We start from the raw sequence: 21,585 nt of genomic DNA on the forward strand, positions 1-21,585 counted from the left end.
TCAGCCTGAAAAACCACAACTATCAGAGTAAAAGATAATTGCAGACCTCCCTCTCCGTTCGCCATTCATTCTCTTTCTGCCCCGCCTCCTCTAACGCTCTGGTCCAGTCAGACGTCAGCTTCTGGCGCTCCTCCCTCAGTGCCTGGTTGGCCTCCTCTGATTGGCTGAGTTGCTCCCGCAGGATAGTGTTTATTTCCCCCAATCCAAGAGACCTGGAAAGAGACACACACAGGTGACACACACAGGTGACGCGCTCAGGTGACGCGCTCAGGTGACGCGCTCAGGTGACACGCGCACAGGTGACGCGCTCAGGTGACGCGCTCAGGTGACACTAGCTGTGTCTCAAAGTCGTTAGGCTGCATCCTTGCAGCCTGCAGGAACCTTTGGTAGACCTGGTCTGGTCCTCCAACAACTGCAAAGGCTGGACCGAGCGGTCTCTGTCCTACGTGGTCCTGCTTGCTCACCAGCTTTACCTCCGCTGCTCCTGTTGCCTAGCGACCTGCTGCTCCTGTTGCCTAGCAACCTGTCTTAAAAGCCCCAAAAATTACAGTACAGAATAATCTTATAAGATGATAATCTTATTTTATTTTATTTTATTTAGAAAGATATGCTGCTCCTCCGGAACATGATATATTTCAGGCTGAGAGAAGGTGTTTTGGTTATTTTAAAATAAAATAAAATGAAATCACTCAGGCCATGTAAAAGTAATAATGCAATCTCAAGACATCAATAAAAAGCACAACACATTTATTAACTGGTACTTCTTATTTTTCTACAGCAGAGGATACGAGCTATTTTAACTGTAACTTAAGATATTACACAATATGTTACATTCCATTCATCATTTAGCTGAGACAGATATTATCTAAAGAGACGAACACTGATTTTTAACTTTAACATTGAACTCCAGGAGGATCGACTTGTCAGCAGCCTCTAGTGGACATTTAAGGGACTGCAGTTCAAAAGTTTAAACCCTCATAGAGGGTGAATCTGACTGAGTCAACATATTGATTACTAGTGTGTTGTTGTTGTTGTTGTTAGAAAAGGCGTCAACGCTGACGACACAAATCTGGTCCGCCATCACCCGCTGTGTGAGTACTTGTACTGCAGTATTCACTCTTTGGATGTGATGTGAGTACTTTGTGTACCATCAGCACAGGATGTGAGTACATCACATGTCATTTATCCGACTCGTTTATCCAAAGAGACTTACAATAAGTTAATTTAACCATGAGGACACAAACTCAGACGAACAAGGAACAAATAAGCTAATTTACAACTCGCTGTAGATAAGAACCATTATAAGTCCAATGTAAGTGCTACAGTTATTTAGTGTGTTAGTGGAGGTAGAGTGTGAAGAGGTGTGTCTTTAGTCTGAAGATGTGAAGGCTCTCTGTGGTCCTGGTGTCTTCAGAGACCTCCTTCCACCATTTAGGAGCAGGACAGCAAAGAGTGGAGATCTAGTGGAGTGTTTTGCTCTCAGTGAGGAGGAACAAGCAGTTTATCACATGCAGAGCGGAGAGGTCAGAGGTCGGGGTGTCGGGTTGGACCAGGTCCTGGATGTAAGCTGGAAGAGCCTGAATCAGTACCTGCGCTGCCTTCTGTAGATATTGGAGTGAATTCTATTACTTAACGTTACATTTAAAAGTAATGCATGCTGGGACGTGGACAGATCAGATGTGTCCTCTGATCGGCTCGACCGCGTTCGAAGGAGCCGACAGAACGGGACAGACGAGTCGCAGGCGAAGTGACGACACACACACACACACACACACACCTCTGTTGTTCCTCCTCCAGCCTGATGAGGGCGCCCTCCAGGGAGTCACTGTGTTCATCCCTGATCCTCTGCTACATCCAACACAACACACATCTGGATTAGTGCAGTAGTCGTTTTAGTACTGCTAATAGCAGAGTACTACTAGTACTACTAGTACGGACCTCGGTGCTGCTCACGTCCTGCAGCTGAAGGTCTGATCGCTGACATCGATCTCTGTACTCAAACACCTGAGACACAAGCAGGGCCATCAGTACTCCCACTAACAGGTACTAGTACTCTGAGGTACTACGGGAACACTACTCACCTTGTTCTGCAGGCGGTGGATGAGCAGAGCCTGTCTGGCCTCCCTCTCTCTCCCCTCCCTCACCCTTCTCTTCCACTCCCTCTGCTCACTCTCCCCCCGCAGAGAGAGGGCGAGCGAGGGAGACAATGACTTGATAAGCTGGAGAGAGAGAGAGAGAGAGAGAGAGAGAGAGAAACATAATGGTTAGCTTCACCAGATGATCATGTGACCGCCTCCCCTCCCCCTTTCCTCCCCCTTCCCCTAAAGCTTAGCTCTTGGACTTCTCCCCCTCCTCACCCTGTCCTCCAGAGCTCTGCTCCTGGACTCCAGCTCCTCCTTCTCTGCTCCGCTCTCCGCCAGCTCCTCCTGCAGACGACACACTTCCCTCTGAAGCTCCGCCTTCTCCCTCTGCCATCCAATCAGTAGCTCTGCCTGCATGCTGACAGGTGAAGCTGTTCCTCAGGAATCCTGGTGGAGCAGACAAGTAAATGAAGAAGAAACTTCACAAACTGGTGTCAGGTCTTTCATACATACTGTATGTCGTTTAATTGGACTTTCTTATATTGGATTTATTTTCCTGCTTATATTGACGTCACGTTTGCAGCAGGTAGATGAGCTGATGAGGCACTAGTGCAGTTTTTCTACCGTGTGACGGAATGTACTTTTTGTGTATTTGGTCAACGCGTTTGCTGTGGAAATAAACACCAAACGAAAAAAATTGAAAGGTCTCCAGTCATTCGCGTTACGGAAATGGACTTGTGTGTCTGCAGCTCAATTGAGGCTCAATAATGTTCGTGACCGAGAACAGCTGCACATAAAGGTTCAGTTCCAACCCGGATGCAGCAGTTTACTGTGGGGCCAAGACAGGTAGACAACGCTGACACAAGCAGTAGGACAGGGGCCCTCGCCCCCTGAACACCTCTGTGCATTGTGTATTTAGTGTGCTGACAGCTTCACCAATGGAGGAGCATCATCTACATACACACTACATCATCTGTAGACGTAGTATCCATTCAGGGGGGATACTTCATCCAACAGTTGTCAACTTTTCTGCTCTCATTAGTGTTTGTGTCACAATAAAGAGGTATTCTGCTCCTTCAGAGTATTATGCATGTTGTGTTGATCAAATGGGAAAAGTTATATTTAAGTCTATTGGAAATCCAGTTTGTAACAGAACAAAATGGGAAAAAGTCCATGGAATACTTATGCAAGCTAGACGAAAAATAAAATAAAAAATAGCTACAAGTCTCTAAACTTACATATGATACACACATGTGTACCGTGTAATTATATCGCAGTAGTGGTAGTAATATTAGCAGCATAATGTATAGCAATTACTAAGCAAGGACTGTAAGGTTCTTATCTACAGAAGGTTGTACATCGGCTTATTTGAGGAAATCACACTTTCTTGTTTCTTGTTCTTCTGAGTTTGTGTCCTTATGGTTGAAATGTTCTTATTGTAAGTCGCTTTGGATAAAAGCGTCAGCTAAATGACATCTAATGATAGTCTTTAATCAGCTTGTATTAATCTGTTTAACAGCAGAGCGAGCAGAAGATTAACATCACCAACAGACTGGTTCTAACGGCTGAGCTAACGGACAGAAAGACGAGGAAACCAACCGGGTCTGGTGGAACTAACGGTGCCGTTAACGCCAATACGGATGTAGCATGTTAGCATGTAACCGACAAACGGTGAATTCAAGTCCGTGACGTTACCTGCTGGAGCTGCTGCACGAGCGCCACACACAACACGTCCCGAAACATTTCATAAAACCCTCTGGAAACCAAAACGGTTACGCGACCCGTTTGTTTGTTGTCGTTAGCATTTTCAAACCAGGAAACATGACCTTTCACCCGGAGGTGGCTACCTCACGTGACCGGAAGCGAGCCTGTCTAACGCAGACAGCCGACAGCGGCCAAATCACTTGCAGCGAGAGAATTTACAACGGGCGGCGCGAGGACGCGAAAGACGCGGCGCAGGGGACGTGAAAAAGCACACGCCCCTCCCAGTTGATGCCCCGCCCCCTACGCCACATCAGGGGCAGATGTATGAAGGTAGATTTGTGTCTTTATTATGCAAACATACAAAGTCTGAGTGTGAAAAAAGGTCAAAACGCGAAAAACAGATCTGAAAGTGAAAATATAAGTTTTAAATCAGAAAATATCAAATCTGCCACCCAAAAATATAATACAAGTGAAGAATGAAAAAAATATATTTTATTCAAAAAAATGATAAAACTGAGTAAAAACTATATTCAACCCAAAAATACTTTTTGTGCACCTATTTTTATTTTACATTTTTATCATACATTGTTTTTTTCAATGTTCAAGGACAAAACTGTCAGAATCAGAATCGGCTTTATCGGCCATGTTTGTTTGCACACACATGGAATTTGTCTCTGGTTACACGTTGCTCTCAGTCATACATAGATGTACAAATAAACAACAGAAATATAAGAAAATATGAAAAACAACATTAACGACAAAAAAATAGAACACAAAAACTAAGCATAAACATTTATTTGTTTTTCAAATGAACAGAACTTTGACCTGGATTTGGCTCCATACACTTCAGGCTAACTAACTATTCCCTTGTTTTATACTAACCCATAGCCTTATTCTACTAACCCATTGCATTAGCATTTCATTTTACTTTATTTTATTACTTGTGCACTGTTGTCTTGTCTGTCTACTGTCGCGCACTAACCGCCAAGACAAATTCCTTGTATGTTTGGCATATTTTGGCTAATAAATGTTTCCTGATTCCTGATTCCTGCTAAGCAGCCAGTTTGATGACTGAGTTTAATGACCTATTGTCGGATCGGTGCCAGGAGCTCTTCTTACAGGCGTTCAATCTCATCTGTGGAGCGGCTGTCTCTCTGTCCCCAGAGTGTGGCAGTTACATAAAATATGTTACTAGGTACTTCCGCTAACTGCGTGAGGGTTTGGTTCTCAAGTGTTTGAGGCTCTCAGGCAGACATGTTGAGTAGGGATGGCGAGAAGAAGCTTCGTGAAGCGTTGAGACTTTCCATCCATGGGTTTCCTCGTCTGCCGAAGCTGAGGGGAGGAGGACGTTGATGTTGAGGCGATGCACAGTCTGCATCCAGCCTGTAAATATTAAAGCCACAGCAGAGGACGCTCAGTACCTCTGCTCCAGGGCCTTTCATCTTGTCACAGTGTCATTCAGTATATGGAAAGCATTGCTCTTGATCAATTCATTGTTACATCTTCACGGGAAAGTTGTATTGTTTTGTTTTATCGTAATGTATGAATATAAAATACGCAACATCAGATAATGTATTATCACACAAAGATATAAACGTTTTTTAGACTCATATAAACTGGAATATTATGAACTAGAAGTTCTGTCACGGACAACAAGTTATTTATCATGAAAATAATATATTATTACTATTGTGTACTGGTATTTACAAGCAAACACAACACGTAATATAGTGGCTACATGATGATATTTAAAGGACACCAAAGGGCCCCACATTGTCTCCAGTGGTGTAAAAAACAGTGAAAGCAGCAGAACTCTCAACATAAAGTAATATTAAGATTAATACCCAGCTTAAACAATTGACCTGTTTGTACCTTTGGTTTAAAAGAAACAATATTGCAATTAAATATATCACAATCATCTGAAGCAGCTTGAATTAACATTTTCATAATAGCTTATCAGTAATTGTCATCTATAAAAATACAAACTACAATTACAGTAAAACTGCTGGTTTGACAAATATAACAGAAATTAACAAAATAACAGAATTCATTGCGTTGACCAATAAGAAACATACAGTTTTACAGTTTTGAAAGTCAAACTGCTGATCAGACACGGAGCGACTTCCAATAGGACTGAAGTAGGCGTTCAGCTAGCATCTAAGCTAGCTGAACTTGTAGTTGTCTTTAGCTTTCCATATACTTTCTTTCAGTAGGTCTTGAGTTTGAAGACTTTGCTGAGCCTGGAGGTGGCGCTAGAGTACACAAGGAAGGAGCCTCCATCGATGCTAAAGTATTCCCAGTCTCTGCAGCCAAACGTTGGCAGACTGTGCACCGGGACAAAGCCCTCGTAGCCCTGCCACCTGAAAACACAAACCGCCATCACCAGCAAATACAGCCAGCGTCAGACTCCATTACACACACAGAGACTCCAACAGGAACCACTGAGCATCAACAAAGATCAACAAATGCAAACAAACAACAAAAAACAACACGCACCACCAAACACCAACAAACAGGAAGTACGCACCTGTAGACAACACTATTCAGAGAGTAGGAACTGCCGTCATGAGAGTTGGCCACAACCAAGAACTTCTCCTCTCCGATAGTGAAGAACTCCCAGTCCACAGCACTGAGCGCAACACCATCAGAGGAACACCGTCAGAGAAACACCACCACAACGTTCTGTTGTTTGTCCCTATGTAGTTGGTGTTGTTTTCTATAGTCCAGGGATCCTATGTACACCTGGATTGACTAAGCTCCTCCTTCTCATCCCGGCTCAGAAAACGTGCAACCGATTAACATCAGTCACTTATCCTGGATTCCCTTCTTTCTGGATTTCTGGATTCTACTTTTGTGCAAATCCCTTTGGTTATGTTCACAGGCTCAGTTACCATGGCGACTGACCCCGAGCTTTAGTTACCTCCCTTTCTGGAACAGACAAGCCAGAGTTTCTCTCATCGCACGGTGAACAACTGAGTTTCCACTAAACCCGCTTCTTGAAATGGACCCTAGGTTGTGTGTTGTTGTTGGTTTCTAAGGTGTTGTTGGTCTCTATGGTGTGTTGTTGGTTTCTAAGGTGTTGTTGGTCTCTATGGTGTGTTGTTGGTCTCTATGGTGTGTTGTTGGTCTCTATGATGTGCTGTTGGTCTCTATGGTGTGTTGTTGGTCTCTATGGTTTGCTGTTGGTCTCTATGGTGTGTTGTTGGTCTCTATGGTGTGTTGTTGGTCTCTATGATGTGCTGTTGGTCTCTATGGTGTGTTGTTGGTCTCTATGGTGTGTTGTTGGTCTCTATGGTGTGTTGTTGGTCTCTATGATGTGTTGTTGGTCTCTATGGTGTGTTGTTGGTCTCTATGGTGTGTTGTTGGTCTCTATGATGTGTTGTTGGTCTCTATGGTGTGTTGTTGGTCTCTATGGTGTGTTGTTGGTCTCTATGGTGTGTTGTTGGTCTCTATGGTGTGTTGTTGGTCTCTATGATGTGTTGTTGGTCTCTATGGTGTGTTGTTGGTCTCTATGGTGTGTTGTTGGTCTCTATGGTTTGCTGTTGGTCTCTATGGTGTGTTGTTGGTCTCTATGGTGTGTTGTTGGTCTCTATGATGTGTTGTTGGTCTCTATGATGTGTTGTTGGTCTCTATGGTTTGCTGTTGGTCTCTATGGTGTGTTGTTGGTCTCTATGGTGTGTTGTTGGTCTCTATGATGTGCTGTTGGTCTCTATGGTTTGCTGTTGGTCTCTATGGTGTGTTGTTGGTCTCTATGGTGTGTTGTTGGTCTCTATGGTGTGTTGTTGGTCTCTATGGTGTGTTGTTGGTCTCTATGGTGTGTTGTTGGTCTCTATGATGTGTTGTTGGTCTCTATGGTGTGTTGTTGGTCTCTATGGTGTGTTGTTGGTCTCTATGGTGTGTTGTTGGTCTCTATGGTGTGTTGTTGGTCTCTATGATGTGTTGTTGGTCTCTATGGTGTGTTGTTGGTCTCTATGGTGTGTTGTTGGTCTCTATGATGTGTTGTTGGTCTCTATGGTGTGTTGTTGGTCTCTATGGTGTGTTGTTGGTCTCTATGATGTGTTGTTGGTCTCTATGGTGTGTTGTTGGTCTCTATGGTGTGTTGTTGGTCTCTATGGTGTGTTGTTGGTCTCTATGGTGTGTTGTTGGTCTCTATGGTGTGTTGTTGGTCTCTATGGTGTGTTGTTGGTCTCTATGATGTGCTGTTGGTCTCTATGGTGTGTTGTTGGTCTCTATGGTGTGTTGTTGGTCTCTATGGTTTGCTGTTGGTCTCTATGGTGTGTTGTTGGTCTCTATGGTGTGTTGTTGGTCTCTATGATGTGTTGTTGGTCTCTATGGTGTGTTGTTGGTCTCTATGATGTGCTGTTGGTCTCTATGGTTTGCTGTTGGTCTCTATGGTGTGTTGTTGGTCTCTATGGTGTGTTGTTGGTCTCTATGGTGTGTTGTTGGTCTCTATGATGTGTTGTTGGTCTCTATGGTGTGTTGTTGGTCTCTATGGTGTGTTGTTGGTCTCTATGATGTGTTGTTGGTCTCTATGGTGTGTTGTTGGTCTCTATGGTGTGTTGTTGGTCTCTATGGTGTGTTGTTGGTCTCTATGGTGTGTTGTTGGTCTCTATGATGTGTTGTTGGTCTCTATGGTGTGTTGTTGGTCTCTATGGTGTGTTGTTGGTCTCTATGATGTGTTGTTGGTCTCTATGGTGTGTTGTTGGTCTCTATGGTGTGTTGTTGGTCTCTATGATGTGTTGTTGGTCTCTATGGTGTGTTGTTGGTCTCTATGGTGTGTTGTTGGTCTCTATGGTGTGTTGTTGGTCTCTATGGTGTGTTGTTGGTCTCTATGGTGTGTTGTTGGTCTCTATGATGTGCTGTTGGTCTCTATGGTGTGTTGTTGGTCTCTATGGTTTGCTGTTGGTCTCTATGGTGTGTTGTTGGTCTCTATGGTGTGTTGTTGGTCTCTATGATGTGCTGTTGGTCTCTATGGTGTGTTGTTGGTCTCTATGGTGTGTTGTTGGTCTCTATGATGTGCTGTTGGTCTCTATGGTGTGTTGTTGGTCTCTATGGTGTGTTGTTGGTCTCTATGGTGTGTTGTTGGTCTCTATGATGTGTTGTTGGTCTCTATGGTGTGTTGTTGGTCTCTATGGTGTGTTGTTGGTCTCTATGATGTGTTGTTGGTCTCTATGGTGTGTTGTTGGTCTCTATGGTGTGTTGTTGGTCTCTATGGTGTGTTGTTGGTCTCTATGGTGTGTTGTTGGTCTCTATGATGTGTTGTTGGTCTCTATGGTGTGTTGTTGGTCTCTATGGTGTGTTGTTGGTCTCTATGGTTTGCTGTTGGTCTCTATGGTGTGTTGTTGGTCTCTATGGTGTGTTGTTGGTCTCTATGGTGTGTTGTTGGTCTATTTAGTGTGTTGTTGGTCTCTATGGTGTGTTGTTGGTCTCTATGGTGTGTTGTTGGTCTCTATGGTGTGTTGTTGGTCTATATGGTGTGTTGTTGGTCTCTATGATGTGTTGTTGGTCTCTATGGTGTGTTGTTGGTCTATTTAGTGTGTTGTTGGTCTCTATGGTGTGCTGTTGGTCTCTATGGTGTGTTGTTGGTCTATATGGTGTGTTGTTGGTCTCTATGGTGTGTTGTTGGTCTCTATGGTGTGTTGTTGGTCTATATGGTGTGTTGTTGGTCTCTATGATGTGTTGTTGGTCTCTATGGTGTGTTGTTGGTCTATTTAGTGTGTTGTTGGTCTCTATGGTGTGTTGTTGGTCTCTATGATGTGCTGTTGGTCTCTATGGTGTGTTGTTGGTCTCTATGGTGTGTTGTTGGTCTCTATGGTGTGTTGTTGGTCTCTATGGTGTGTTGTTGGTCTCTATGGTGTGTTGTTGGTCTCTATGGTGTGTTGTTGGTCTCTATGGTGTGTTGTTGGTCTCTATGGTGTGTTGTTGGTCTCTATGATGTGCTGTTGGTCTCTATGGTGTGTTGTTGGTCTCTATGGTGTGTTGTTGGTCTCTATGGTGTGTTGTTGGTCTCTATGATGTGTTGTTGGTCTCTATGGTGTGTTGTTGGTCTCTATGGTGTGTTGTTGGTCTCTATGATGTGTTGTTGGTCTCTATGGTGTGTTGTTGGTCTCTATGGTGTGTTGTTGGTCTCTATGGTGTGTTGTTGGTCTCTATGGTGTGTTGTTGGTCTCTATGATGTGTTGTTGGTCTCTATGGTGTGTTGTTGGTCTCTATGGTGTGTTGTTGGTCTCTATGGTTTGCTGTTGGTCTCTATGGTGTGTTGTTGGTCTCTATGGTGTGTTGTTGGTCTCTATGGTGTGTTGTTGGTCTATTTAGTGTGTTGTTGGTCTCTATGGTGTGTTGTTGGTCTCTATGGTGTGTTGTTGGTCTCTATGGTGTGTTGTTGGTCTATATGGTGTGTTGTTGGTCTCTATGATGTGTTGTTGGTCTCTATGGTGTGTTGTTGGTCTATTTAGTGTGTTGTTGGTCTCTATGGTGTGCTGTTGGTCTCTATGGTGTGTTGTTGGTCTATATGGTGTGTTGTTGGTCTCTATGGTGTGTTGTTGGTCTCTATGGTGTGTTGTTGGTCTATATGGTGTGTTGTTGGTCTCTATGATGTGTTGTTGGTCTCTATGGTGTGTTGTTGGTCTATTTAGTGTGTTGTTGGTCTCTATGGTGTGTTGTTGGTCTCTATGATGTGCTGTTGGTCTCTATGGTGTGTTGTTGGTCTCTATGGTGTGTTGTTGGTCTCTATGGTGTGTTGTTGGTCTCTATGGTGTGTTGTTGGTCTCTATGGTGTGTTGTTGGTCTCTATGGTGTGTTGTTGGTCTCTATGGTGTGTTGTTGGTCTCTATGGTGTGTTGTTGGTCTATACGATGGCTCACCTGTGTGTGACGATGTCCTGGAAGCGGATGAAGGTCTCGGTGAGGCGGTTCAGCTCGTACACGGTGGAGTTGAGGCTGTAGAGGTTCGGTCCGCGGTTGGAGACCTTCTGGCTGTTGGCGACGGCAAGAAAGAAGCGTCCGTCGATCTGAAACGTTTCCCAGTCTGTCGCTCCGACCGTCTGCAGAGGATCAAATGTATGTTTCATACAGACCTCATAACACTGTTTGAAGGTCTATTACACAAGACGTGAGCAGCTTTAAGGCTTGGAGGACCTTTGTGTCAGAAGAGGAATTAAAGATTCATCAAGCTTTAACAGCTTTTTTGTGGTTTTTAAAAAATCTAATAAAAGTCTTCAGTGAGATGATCCGCCCTGAACGGACGAGTCTAAACAGACTACTGGAAACCCCCCACAGACACACCCGCACGCACACACATTAATTACACCCCCCGGTTCCTGTGTTTTAATTGGAAGGTTTCTTTCCCATTTTAATCAGAGCGTCATTAACTAACTGAGCAGGAAAAATACTAAGCCACTTTCACACATGTATATTTTAATGAGCTGCTTAGGAGTCTCACCTGTACAGTTAGAGACTCCTATTTACAGGTAGAGTCTCACCTGTACAGATAGAGACTCCTAATTACAGGTAGAGTCTCACCTGTACAGATAGAGACTCCTATTTACAGGTAGAGTCTCACCTGTACAGATAGACCCTCCTATTTACAGGTAGAGTCTCACCTGTACAGATAGACCCTCCTATTTACAGGTAGACTCACCTGTACAGATAGAGACTCCTATTTACAGGTAGAGACTCACCTGTACAGATAGACCCTCCTATTTACAGGTAGAGTCTCACCTGTACAGATAGACCCTCCTATTTACAGGTAGAGTCTCACCTGTACAGATAGAGACTCCTATTTACAGGTAGAGTCTCACCTGTACAGATAGAGACTCCTATTTACAGGTAGAGTCTCACCTGTACAGATAGACCCTCCTATTTACAGGTAGAGACTCACCTGTACAGATAGAGACTCCTATTTACAGGTAGAGTCTCACCTGTACAGATAGACCCTCCTATTTACAGGTAGAGTCTCACCTGTACAGATAGAGACTCCTATTTACAGGTAGAGTCTCACCTGTACAGATAGACCCTCCTATTTACAGGTAGAGACTCACCTGTACAGATAGAGACTCCTATTTACAGGTAGAGTCTCACCTGTACAGATAGAGACTCCTATTTACAGGTAGAGTCTCACCTGTACAGATAGAGACTCCTATTTACAGGTAGAGTCTCACCTGTACAGATAGACCCTCCTATTTACAGGTAGAGACTCACCTGTACAGATAGAGACTCCTATTTACAGGTAGAGACTCACCTGTACAGATAGACCCTCCTATTTACAGGTAGAGACTCCCCGTTGGGCAGAAACTCACTCCTGTAGGTAGAAACTCACCTTTACAGGTGGAGACTCACCGGGATGCTCTGGAAGGTCTGGAAGCAGCCATCCAGCCAGATGTAAACAGTGGAGCTGACAGAGGTGGTCTGACCGTCGAAGGTGTTGGCGACAACTAGGAAGTGATACGGCCCCACGGAGAAGAACTCCCAGTCATAAGCTCCTGAGGTGGACAGAGTCTGGTTCACCTCGAACATCTACGGGGAGATGGCAGGACAGAGGACGGGAGGAAAGGAGGACAAAGGATGAGAGGACGGAGGAGGGACGCTGGATCAGAAGAGGAAAAGTGAGGAGACAGCGTTTATGAGGACAGAGTGAGTTAGTGAGGACATTCTTACCTTTGTCGCTGCGTCCCACCTGTAGATCACACTCTGGATGTTGTGATTTGAGTCTCTGGCTGAAGACACAGAAACCTTTGAATCACATTACTACTGTTTTTATAAATATTGTATCATTTATTTGACTAATTTCTCATTTGAAGTTTGAGGCGACACATTGGACTGTTTCTTTAAATGTGTGTGTGTGTGTGCGTGTGTGTCTAACCGCAGCACACCTGCATCAGCTGACTTTCTTTCTTTCTATGTTTTCTTTCAGATGGATATCGTCATAAACAATATTTCCTTCCTTTCAGCTCAGATCAATGAGTGTTTTATCTTTACAGGACGCACACACACACACACACACACACACACACCACAGTGCAGGTGGAGGAGTGTTTGATGTTAATGAAGAGATGTGGACCCTCTGAAGTCTTCCTTCTCATCAGACCCTTTAGTAGTTGCTCCGGAGCTTTGGATCCTCTTTCTTCTTCAGCTGAAGATTCCTCCCATTTGATCCGTTGAATATTCTGATTGGTTGACACTTATTGATTGATGGATTATGGATGTTTACCTCGTCTGTGATTGGCCACCACCAGGAAGCTGTGGTCGTGGATGTGGAAGGCTTCCCAGTCCAGAGCGGCATGAGTCTCCAAAGTCTGGTGACGGAGGAACCGCCGGCGCCGCTGGTTCCACCGGTAGATGACTGACAGCTCGGGCTCAGCCTCCCCGGAGTTCGCCACCACCAGGAAAAACTGATGAGAAGAGGCAAGACGTGTTAAGGTACAAATATATTGGAAAGAATTCCTATGGTGAACTTAGATAACAACCATATGGTAACACAGCTAAAGGTCAGCCAGAGGTCAAAGGTCACACTGCTAGAGATCAAAGAGCCCTAACAATAAGAGAAAGTAGTCTGGCTAGTAAAGAGTATTTCTTTTTTATTTCACCTGCTCTCCGACGGTGAAGTGTTTCCAGGCTCGAGCCTCCTGAGTGCTGATGTTCTGGTAGAGCTGGAAGGACCCATTCCTCCATTTGTAGATACCCGAACCGGGACGGGAGTCCCTAAGGGACCAGAAGGTTAGTCCCCCACATCCTCTAGACTGTCACCAGGTCAACCACCCACTTCCTGTTTGTAGATCAGTACCTGTTGGCTGCAGCCAGGAACAGACCTTCAGACGGGATGGAGAAGACCTCCACATCAAAGGTCTCTGAGCTGGTGTACAGATCCTGGTGGTCCTCCACGTAGTCCAGACGCTGCTGATCTGCAGAGGACGAGTAATACGGCGGAGGAGACACTTCACTGGTCTCCTTCCGTTTGCTGGATCAAGAATATCTACTATTTACTTCAGCCATGGAGACTGTGGAGTTCCTTCATATTTTCACTTTTTATATATTTTGTGCATTACCTCGAGGCCACAGTCCTCATCGCAGGCACAATGTGGAAGCGTGGAACAAACGTCATTTTTTAATAAGATTTATTTTAGGCCTCACGTGGCCTTGGCCCTAACCCGCTGAAATGGATTGTTTCAGACAGAAGGTGAATACAGGGATATTCACACAGGCAACACGAGAAAAAGCATATTATTATTTATGTGCTAGTGGAAAGTCTGAATACAAGTATGAGTCTTGAAATGCATGATGTGTCTTCTTTAAACATTAGCATATTTTATAATAATCAGAGGGTCAAATAATAAATGTGGAATCAAAATAACGGATTTTAGCAGATCAGCTTGACTATTTTTGTCAATATATGACTTACTGACTCAAAGACTTAAAATGAAAACTATATTGTGGTGTGGTTATTTTTATTGTCCTATAAATCTATATGATCATCATGGATGTAAACATGTGACAGATGTGGAGACTCACGCTGCAGCAGAGTCCTCCAGGAGAGCCCCTCACAGATGAACAGGCCTTTCCTCTGAGCGTTGAACCACAGCTGACCCTCTTCTGCACCAGCGCACGGAGGAGGATCACCCAGGGTCACTCTGGCCTCCGCTTCTAAAGCACGACAACAACATGGTTCATCAAACCGCTATGGAATCATTATTCTGCCTGATATCCATTCACCACTCCTAAAAACTAGGAAAACACATGTTGTGGAGTTTCATTGAAATCACATTCTTACCGCTAACAGGAGTGATGGAAAACTCCTTTTTTACTCTGGAACAATCCTTCAGCGACACAGAACCACAAACGGACTAAATCAGTAAGCGTATCTGACTGAAGGTCAGACGGAAGGTAACCACCTGTGATGTATCATCATTACACATGAACCTGCAGGGACAACAGAGTGCTGAGCTCTTTACACATGGCCGGTTCTTAGCGCTGTAAAAGGAGGGCCTGGTAGCAATATTACAAGCCCGCTGAGCAATCTCTCACCTGTTAGCTTTAGCCTCAGCTAGCTAACACGACATCACCTGAGATTTCAAATCAGGTCACTCACCTCACATAAATGAAACAGAAAAGACAGATTAGCTGATTGAGGCGTATTTAAGCTGTGGGTCGCAGAGGGTTTAGTCTGCTGAACTGTATCAACGTTACTTCTGTGAGCCTGAGGCTGCTCAAGCTCCACCTCAACAAACGTCTCTCTTCTTCTTTCAGCTTGATATCAGTTTCCTCACTGTGACACAATAATCACATGGTGGGGGCTGCCGATCAGTGCTATGGACTCACAAAGCTATGCTAGCATTAGCGGGGAGGATATCGTGTTCCTCATACTGCCCAGTCCTTGTGCTAAGCTAGGCTAACCATGGGATCTGCAATGGACAGATAGGTGAATCTGATCGCCTGAAAGATGCAGTGTTGCAGTGACATTTCCAAAGTAAATAGACTGTAACAGGAAGAAGAAGACACCTGTACCAGGTAGTCAGCACCTGTTATGTTGGAAACGCACATCAAACAGTAGGGCAGACACCTGCTGTCCATCACACACACACACACACACACACACACAGGAAGCAGCTCAGGTTGCTGAATCCCTGATACCATCACAACCTGAACCACCTGCAGTCACAGGCCACTCAGGTGAAGCCGTCCACTGGTTCTGATCCAGGTTTCAGGATCCGGGCTGAATATATAATTGTTTTAGAGTTTTGAGGAAAAGGACTTTCTTTGTTTTATTCAGGCATGTTTCCCACGGACCAACGCGTATTAATCTGAAAGCCCAATAGTTCAAAGGATAGAAAAAGTTCCCTTACTCGCTGTGATTCAACCTAGACTAGTGGTCCCCAACCACCAGGCCGCGGACTGGTACCATTCTGTGAGCCAATGATACCGATCCGTAGAAAGAATAAATAACTTATTTTCATTTGACTCTTTTTTTCTAAAAACTGTTTTCTTTTTAAAATGACCAATTTCTCTCCCAGTTACATGCGCTTGTTCCTCTTGACATGTCCATGTCCACTCATGTTTATGGCCACACCATCAAGACAACATGAAGACAGAACAATGAAACCAGTCCGTGAGGCAAAAACAGGATGGGGGCCATTGCCGTGGACAAATACACAACACCGTTTTTTTCACCAAAAGCAAAAAAACTGAAATCTGTCTGATGTGGTGAAGAAGTAAGGCTAGCTGTCAGCGGTTGGCTTAACCAACCATTCTTCACAACAAAAATAGACTAATTGTGTCTCTGGTGTTTCACTAGCCGATGAGCCACAGTTCAGTGTGAGACAGCCCCCTCCTCACCGTATGGGTATACTGGGCCTCGCTGCTCAGGCTGCAGAGCCGGGGACTTTAGGACCTGGGGGATGGACAGCTCAGCCAGGCTGGGGTCAGAGGTCGGGCACAGTCTGGGCGTGGCATCTGAACCAGGAAGCAGAACTAGCTGACGCAGAAGACCCTGAAAACAGAAAGTTTGAATGTTTTATCGGATAACGGTAACGTTTGATGCTAACTTTACATTAACACATTAAGCACACAATATTCAAACTAATCACACTCAATATTTGATACTAACATTACTTAATCCGTGAACTAATCTGACCTGATGTTTAATACGTTAATAACGTTAACCACACAATGCATGAACCCCAGTGTTTGGTGCTAACGTTGACCACACAATGCATGAACCCCAGTGTTTGGTGCCAATGTTAACCACACAATGCATGAACCCCAGTATTTGGTGCTAACGTTAACCACACAATGCATGAACCCCAGTATTTGGTGCTAACGTTAACCACACAATGCATGAACCCCAGTTTTTGGTGCTAACGTTCACCACACAATGCATGAACCCCAGTATTTGGTGCTAACGTTATCCACACAATGCTTGAACCCCAGTGTTTGGTGCTAACGTTGACCACACAATGCATGAACCCCAGTGTTTGGTGCTAACGTTAACCACACAATGCATGAACCCCAGTATTTGGTGCTAACGTTAACCACACAATGCATGAACCCCAGTGTTTGGTGCTAATGTTAACCACACAATGCATGAACCCCAGTTTTTGGTGCTAATGTTAACCACACAATGCATGAACCCCAGTATTTGGTGCTAACGTTGACCACACAATGCATGAACCCCAGTGTTTGGCGCTAAAGTTAACCACACAATGCATGAACCCCAGTGTTTGGTGCTAACGTTAACCACAGAATGCATGAACCCCAGTGTTTGGTGCTAACGTTAACCACAGAATGCATGAACCCCAGTGTTTGGTGCTAACGTTAACCACACAATGCATGAACCCCAGTGTTTGGTGCTAACGTTAACCACACAATGCTTGAACCCCAGTTTTTGGTGATAACGTTCACCACACAATGCATGAACCCCAGTGTTTGGTGCCAATGTTAACCACACAATGCATGAACCCCAGTGTTTGGTGCTAATGTTAACCACACAATGCTTGAACCCCAGTTTTTGGTGCTAACGTTCACCACACAATGCATGAACCCCAGTGTTTGGCTCTAATGTTAACCACACAATGCATGAACCCCAGTGTTTGGTGCTAACGTTAACCACACAATGCATGAACCCCAGTGTTTGGTGCTAACGTTCACCACACAATGCATGAACCCCAGTATTTGGTGCTAACGTTAACCACACAATGCATGAACCCCAGTATTTGGTGCTAACGTTAACCACACAATGCATGAACCCCAGTGTTTGGTGCTAATGTTAACCACACAATGCATGAACCCCAGTGTTTGGTGCTAATGTTAACCACACAATGCATGAACCCCAGTATTTGGTGCTAACGTTAACCACACAATGCATGAACCCCAGTGTTTGGTGCTAACGTTCACCACACAATGCATGAACCCCAGTATTTGGTGCTAACGTTAACCACACAATGCATGAACCCCAGTGTTTGGTGCTAACGTTAACCACACAATGCATGAACCCCAGTGTTTGGTGCTAATGTTAACCACACAATGCATGAACCCCAGTATTTGGTGCTAACGTTAACCACACAATGCATGAACCCCAGTGTTTGGTGCTAATGTTAACCACACAATGCATGAACCCCAGTGTTTGGTGCTAACGTTAACCACACAATGCATGAACCCCAGTGTTTGGTGCTAACGTTAACCACACAATGCATGAACCCCAGTGTTTGGTGCTAATGTTAACCACACAATGCATGAATCCCAGTGTTTGGTGCTAACGTTAACCACACAATGCATGAACCCCAGTGTTTGGTGCTAATGTTAACCACACAATGCATGAATCCCAGTGTTTGGTGCTAATGTTAACCACACAATGCATGAATCCCAGTGTTTGGTGCTAACGTTCACCTTGTACGTAAACACACAAAACATCTCTCAGGTTTGTAGCCCGAATGAACGTCTGAGGTCTCAATCCTATATTCCAACTCACAGTGAAGCGCCCCCTCAAACTCCTCCTACTGCCGATGAAGAAGCTGGACCCTTTGGTGCTTAGAGTGCTGGGGAACGACTGGACCTGTTTACTGGGAGACAGGAAACCAGTTAGATTCATTTCTACTGGTCTCAACTGGTCTATGTGCTGGTGTACTCATCTGGAAAATACCAGGGATGTGCTGTTAATTGTATTTACCAAACTGAACCAAAGTTAAAAGCAGGCTAAGACAGACTTACTCAGTCTAAATTAAAGCAGGCCGAGCTGGACTGAACCAGGCTTCAGTTAACAAAGGTGCACCAGGATGAAGCAGACAGAACCACGTGGAACTGCCTTGAACTGAGTCGGACTGAAATGAACTGAACCAAACCCAAAGAAACCAACCAAGCTCAACTGGACCAAACCAGTATGACTTGACCAGTCTGAAGTGGACTAAGCTGGACCAGGCTAAACCAGTCAGGTGGTCTGATGGCCACTCACAGCTCAAGAGAAAGTCCACAGTCGATGGTCAGCGTGGCGTAGAGTCCGGTGACAGCTAGCACCACTGTGTGCCAGCGGTTGTCATCAAGTCCAACATCCTTGAAGCTCAGTCGGCTCCGTCTACCGACACCGAGGGCCGCAGACAGGAAATAGAGGCGGTTCCCTGAGACCCGCAGGCCCAGCAGCAGCGAATCAGATGCCTCTTCCACCAAGGAGAAGATGTACTCATTCCTCTGGAAACAGAGAGGGGGCAAGTAAAACCAGTGTGAACCAGAGCCAAGCGGGCCAGGCTCCATCAGTTCTACGGGTTCACCTTCGGTTTCAGTCTCTGTATCTTGAAGGTGACGACCAATGAGAACTCAGCAGGGAAATACTCGCAGTTGCTGAAGATTTGAGAGGCGGGAAAAGTCAGCGTTGTTGCCACAGTGCCGACCAATCGGAGACCTCTGGACCCTTTGGACTGAACCATCTGCAACTGATGGTCAATTCACTGATCATTTGTTCATCCAGCAGTCATTCATCGCTCCTCTTCCCATCTCTCCCCCCAACTGGCCTACCTGTGGGGGCGGGACTTGTCCCGGGTGCGGCAGGGCTCTGGCCAACAGGTCAACAGGTAGCAAGTCTGAGGAGGACAAAGATACTATGATACAAACACTACGTACAGAACATTTACAGAGAATAGTAAACTATGTCTTTTAACGTTTGTGTTGTATACATTTCGTCATGTTTTACCCGGCGGAACAAGACCTTCACCCTCAAGGTCACGTATAATATTATTATTATTATGTCAATGGTGTCAGAAATTAATTGAAAGAGACATAGAGGGAGTTAGTTTTGGGGCTGGAATTCCCCTTTAAGCTCCTGTAAGGCGGTCTGTGTGTTCTGCTGCTGCAGAAAGATCAATGGAGGATGAATGGAGGATGAATGGAGGGAGGGGGCGACATGCACAGAAACCGATCTCACATTTCAACAAAGCACAAAGCCGCTCAACGTTGTCTGTATCACATGAAACACAGTACCCACATATACTGTACACAATGTTAATATCAGGGGTTTAGTAAGAGGGGAAAATCCATCAATGGAGGAGGGATGAGACGTCACTTTCTTTCAGATGCTGAACTTATTCCTCACAGTTCTAGTCTTATTAGCTCTGACTTAGCTCTGCTAAAGGCATATTAGCGTTAGCTCTGACTTAGCTTCCACCTTTTGACCCTCTCTCCAGTCAACTGAAGGCAGCGGACAACAGGATGCGTTGATGACTAACTTGTAAATAGGAAAGACTTCACAGTTGAAGTAAACTTCCTTTCCCTCTTTTTATTGTAGCAGGGCTTCTCTGCCCTCCGGTCTTCATACTCGGTTAGGACAAACACATACAAAGTGTCTCATTCGTATTGCTTTTTGGTGAAGGTTTTGTTAAGGTTTCCAGTGTCTGTTCTAAGCTAAGCTAGCTAAGCTAGCGTCGTGGTACCGGTGCAGGGTCTCCAGCTTTGGACTCCAGTGGTGAGCATCACCCAGGTGAGCAGCAGGGAGCGACGCGCTAACATCACACCAGCCACGCAGGTCTGACTCGCCCTCACTGCGCTGCCTCTGGTCCGGCGCCGCTCACCGCCATCGTACGGCCGGACTGGATCCAGTCGGAGGTTCTGATCTTCTGTTTATTCAAATGTCTGTTAAACAGATGATGATTATTATTGTTGTTAGTGAAGCGGCATTTGAGGCACATTAAACGGCACGGCAGCGCTCTTTGAGGAGAGTCACTAAAAGTCTTAAAGCAGAAGACGTTGTATACATAGTTGCTTTCATATATATATATATATATATATATATATATATGAAAGCAACTATGTATATAACCACACTATATATATATATATATATATATATATATATATATATATATATATATATATGTATACAGTACCAGTTAAACGTTTGGACGTTTTTCTCTTTGAGTGTGTCCAACTTTTGATAATAAATGCTAATAAATGAAACATATTTAAAATATTAGATCTGATCTGAAGGAGCTGATGATGGTTTTCAAGGTGACAGTGGACACGCCTCCTTTAAAGTATGGATTTCTATCTGCACCTTTATCCATAATTATAATCTTTAAATCTTCAGAAGATCTTTAGAATACTCAATAATCAAATAATTTAGATATTTCAACTGAAACCATCAAACTTATTTTCTCTGAAGCTCATTTTATTCAAATGGAGAATCAAACCTGGTCAAAGGGTCAAAGGTCATCCAGCCGTCTGCGCTGACCCTGGATCAACTAGTGGTCCAGTGGAGGTCGTCCCTTCCTCCACTACTCATTGTTCTCTTGAGTTGTCCTTCTGTCCACAAAATATAAAATGATAACAAAAGATGTCCAGTGAAAATCAGATTCATTAAACTCCTCAAACGATTCACTTCTGATCTTTAAACTTCTGTCCATCCGTCTTCTGCTCCAGCCGCTGTCCTTTAGGTGTGAAGGAGAGACAGACAGCTCACCACAGGCTCGCTCGCCCATATTTAAATATACCTGAGGGGGAGGAGCTGGAGAGAGAGAGAGAGGAGGGGAGAATATCTCTCTGTCTCTTAATGTATATATATATATATATATATATATATATATATATATATATACACATACATACACAAGTACACACATATACAAGTATATATATACACATGTCAATACAATATGTATAAGTTTATATAAATATAGTGTACTATATATGTATACGAGAGACATATATATACTATACATAGCAGTACATATTTACTCATACTATATATATGTAGTTGGATATCTGACTAGTTTTATCTTTTATTAGGAACTAGGACATGCTAAGCTTACCTTAACCTGGTATATCCATAT

General features: G+C 44.3%; 2 protein-coding genes and 1 long non-coding RNA gene across 32 annotated transcripts in view; 1 reads left to right on the forward strand and 2 right to left on the reverse strand.

Annotated features, from left to right (window-relative positions):
* Positions 1-4,142, reverse strand: part of LOC120834351 (uncharacterized) — an 18,958-nt gene extending 14,816 nt beyond the window's left edge. For 24 of the 26 annotated variants that reach the window (XM_078091014.1, XM_078091028.1, XM_078091027.1 and 21 more), the window contains exons 1-6: positions 3,777-4,142; positions 2,358-2,528; positions 2,082-2,219; positions 1,939-2,004; positions 1,778-1,848; positions 47-212 (exon numbers count right to left, since the gene is read on the reverse strand). In XM_078091014.1, the coding sequence (XP_077947140.1) occupies positions 47-212; positions 1,778-1,848; positions 1,939-2,004; positions 2,082-2,219; positions 2,358-2,498 (582 nt within the window). In that variant the 5' untranslated portion in view covers positions 2,499-2,528; positions 3,777-4,142. The remainder of the gene's footprint in view (positions 1-46; positions 213-1,777; positions 1,849-1,938; positions 2,005-2,081; positions 2,220-2,357; positions 2,529-3,776) is intronic. The other 2 variants (XM_078091007.1, XM_078091029.1) reach the window with 2 other exon arrangements.
* Positions 3,956-14,054, forward strand: LOC144388806 (uncharacterized). The gene is made up of 3 exons (XR_013453067.1): positions 3,956-4,115; positions 13,018-13,201; positions 13,388-14,054. It is a non-coding gene; the product is annotated as an uncharacterized LOC144388806 (long non-coding RNA).
* LOC120833693 (thrombospondin-type laminin G domain and EAR repeat-containing protein) lies at positions 4,328-21,399 on the reverse strand. Of its 5 annotated transcripts, none has more exons than XM_040201063.2 (16): positions 20,947-21,399; positions 20,191-20,389; positions 19,280-19,344; positions 19,036-19,197; positions 18,723-18,955; positions 18,243-18,333; positions 16,112-16,265; positions 14,291-14,422; positions 13,566-13,683; positions 13,369-13,483; positions 12,993-13,173; positions 12,440-12,498; positions 12,122-12,298; positions 10,649-10,827; positions 6,313-6,414; positions 4,328-6,145 (listed from the first exon to the last, which is right to left on the reverse strand). In XM_040201063.2, exons 2-16 carry the CDS (start codon positions 20,264-20,266, stop codon positions 5,992-5,994), a joined length of 1,998 nt encoding a protein of 665 aa, XP_040056997.1. In that variant the 5' UTR covers positions 20,267-20,389; positions 20,947-21,399; the 3' UTR covers positions 4,328-5,991. The 5 variants fall into 5 exon arrangements, with proteins under 5 accessions (XP_040056997.1, XP_040056998.1, XP_077947169.1 ...); XM_040201064.2 differs by having other exon boundaries at positions 19,036-19,191; positions 20,947-21,226; XM_078091043.1 differs by having other exon boundaries at positions 19,036-19,191; positions 20,329-20,389; positions 20,947-21,087.
* Between the last annotated feature and the right edge of the window lie 186 nt (positions 21,400-21,585).

Source organism: Gasterosteus aculeatus, chromosome 16 (genome assembly GCF_964276395.1).
Source record: "Gasterosteus aculeatus chromosome 16, fGasAcu3.hap1.1, whole genome shotgun sequence".
Classification (NCBI taxonomy): domain Eukaryota; kingdom Metazoa; phylum Chordata; class Actinopteri; order Perciformes; family Gasterosteidae; genus Gasterosteus; species Gasterosteus aculeatus.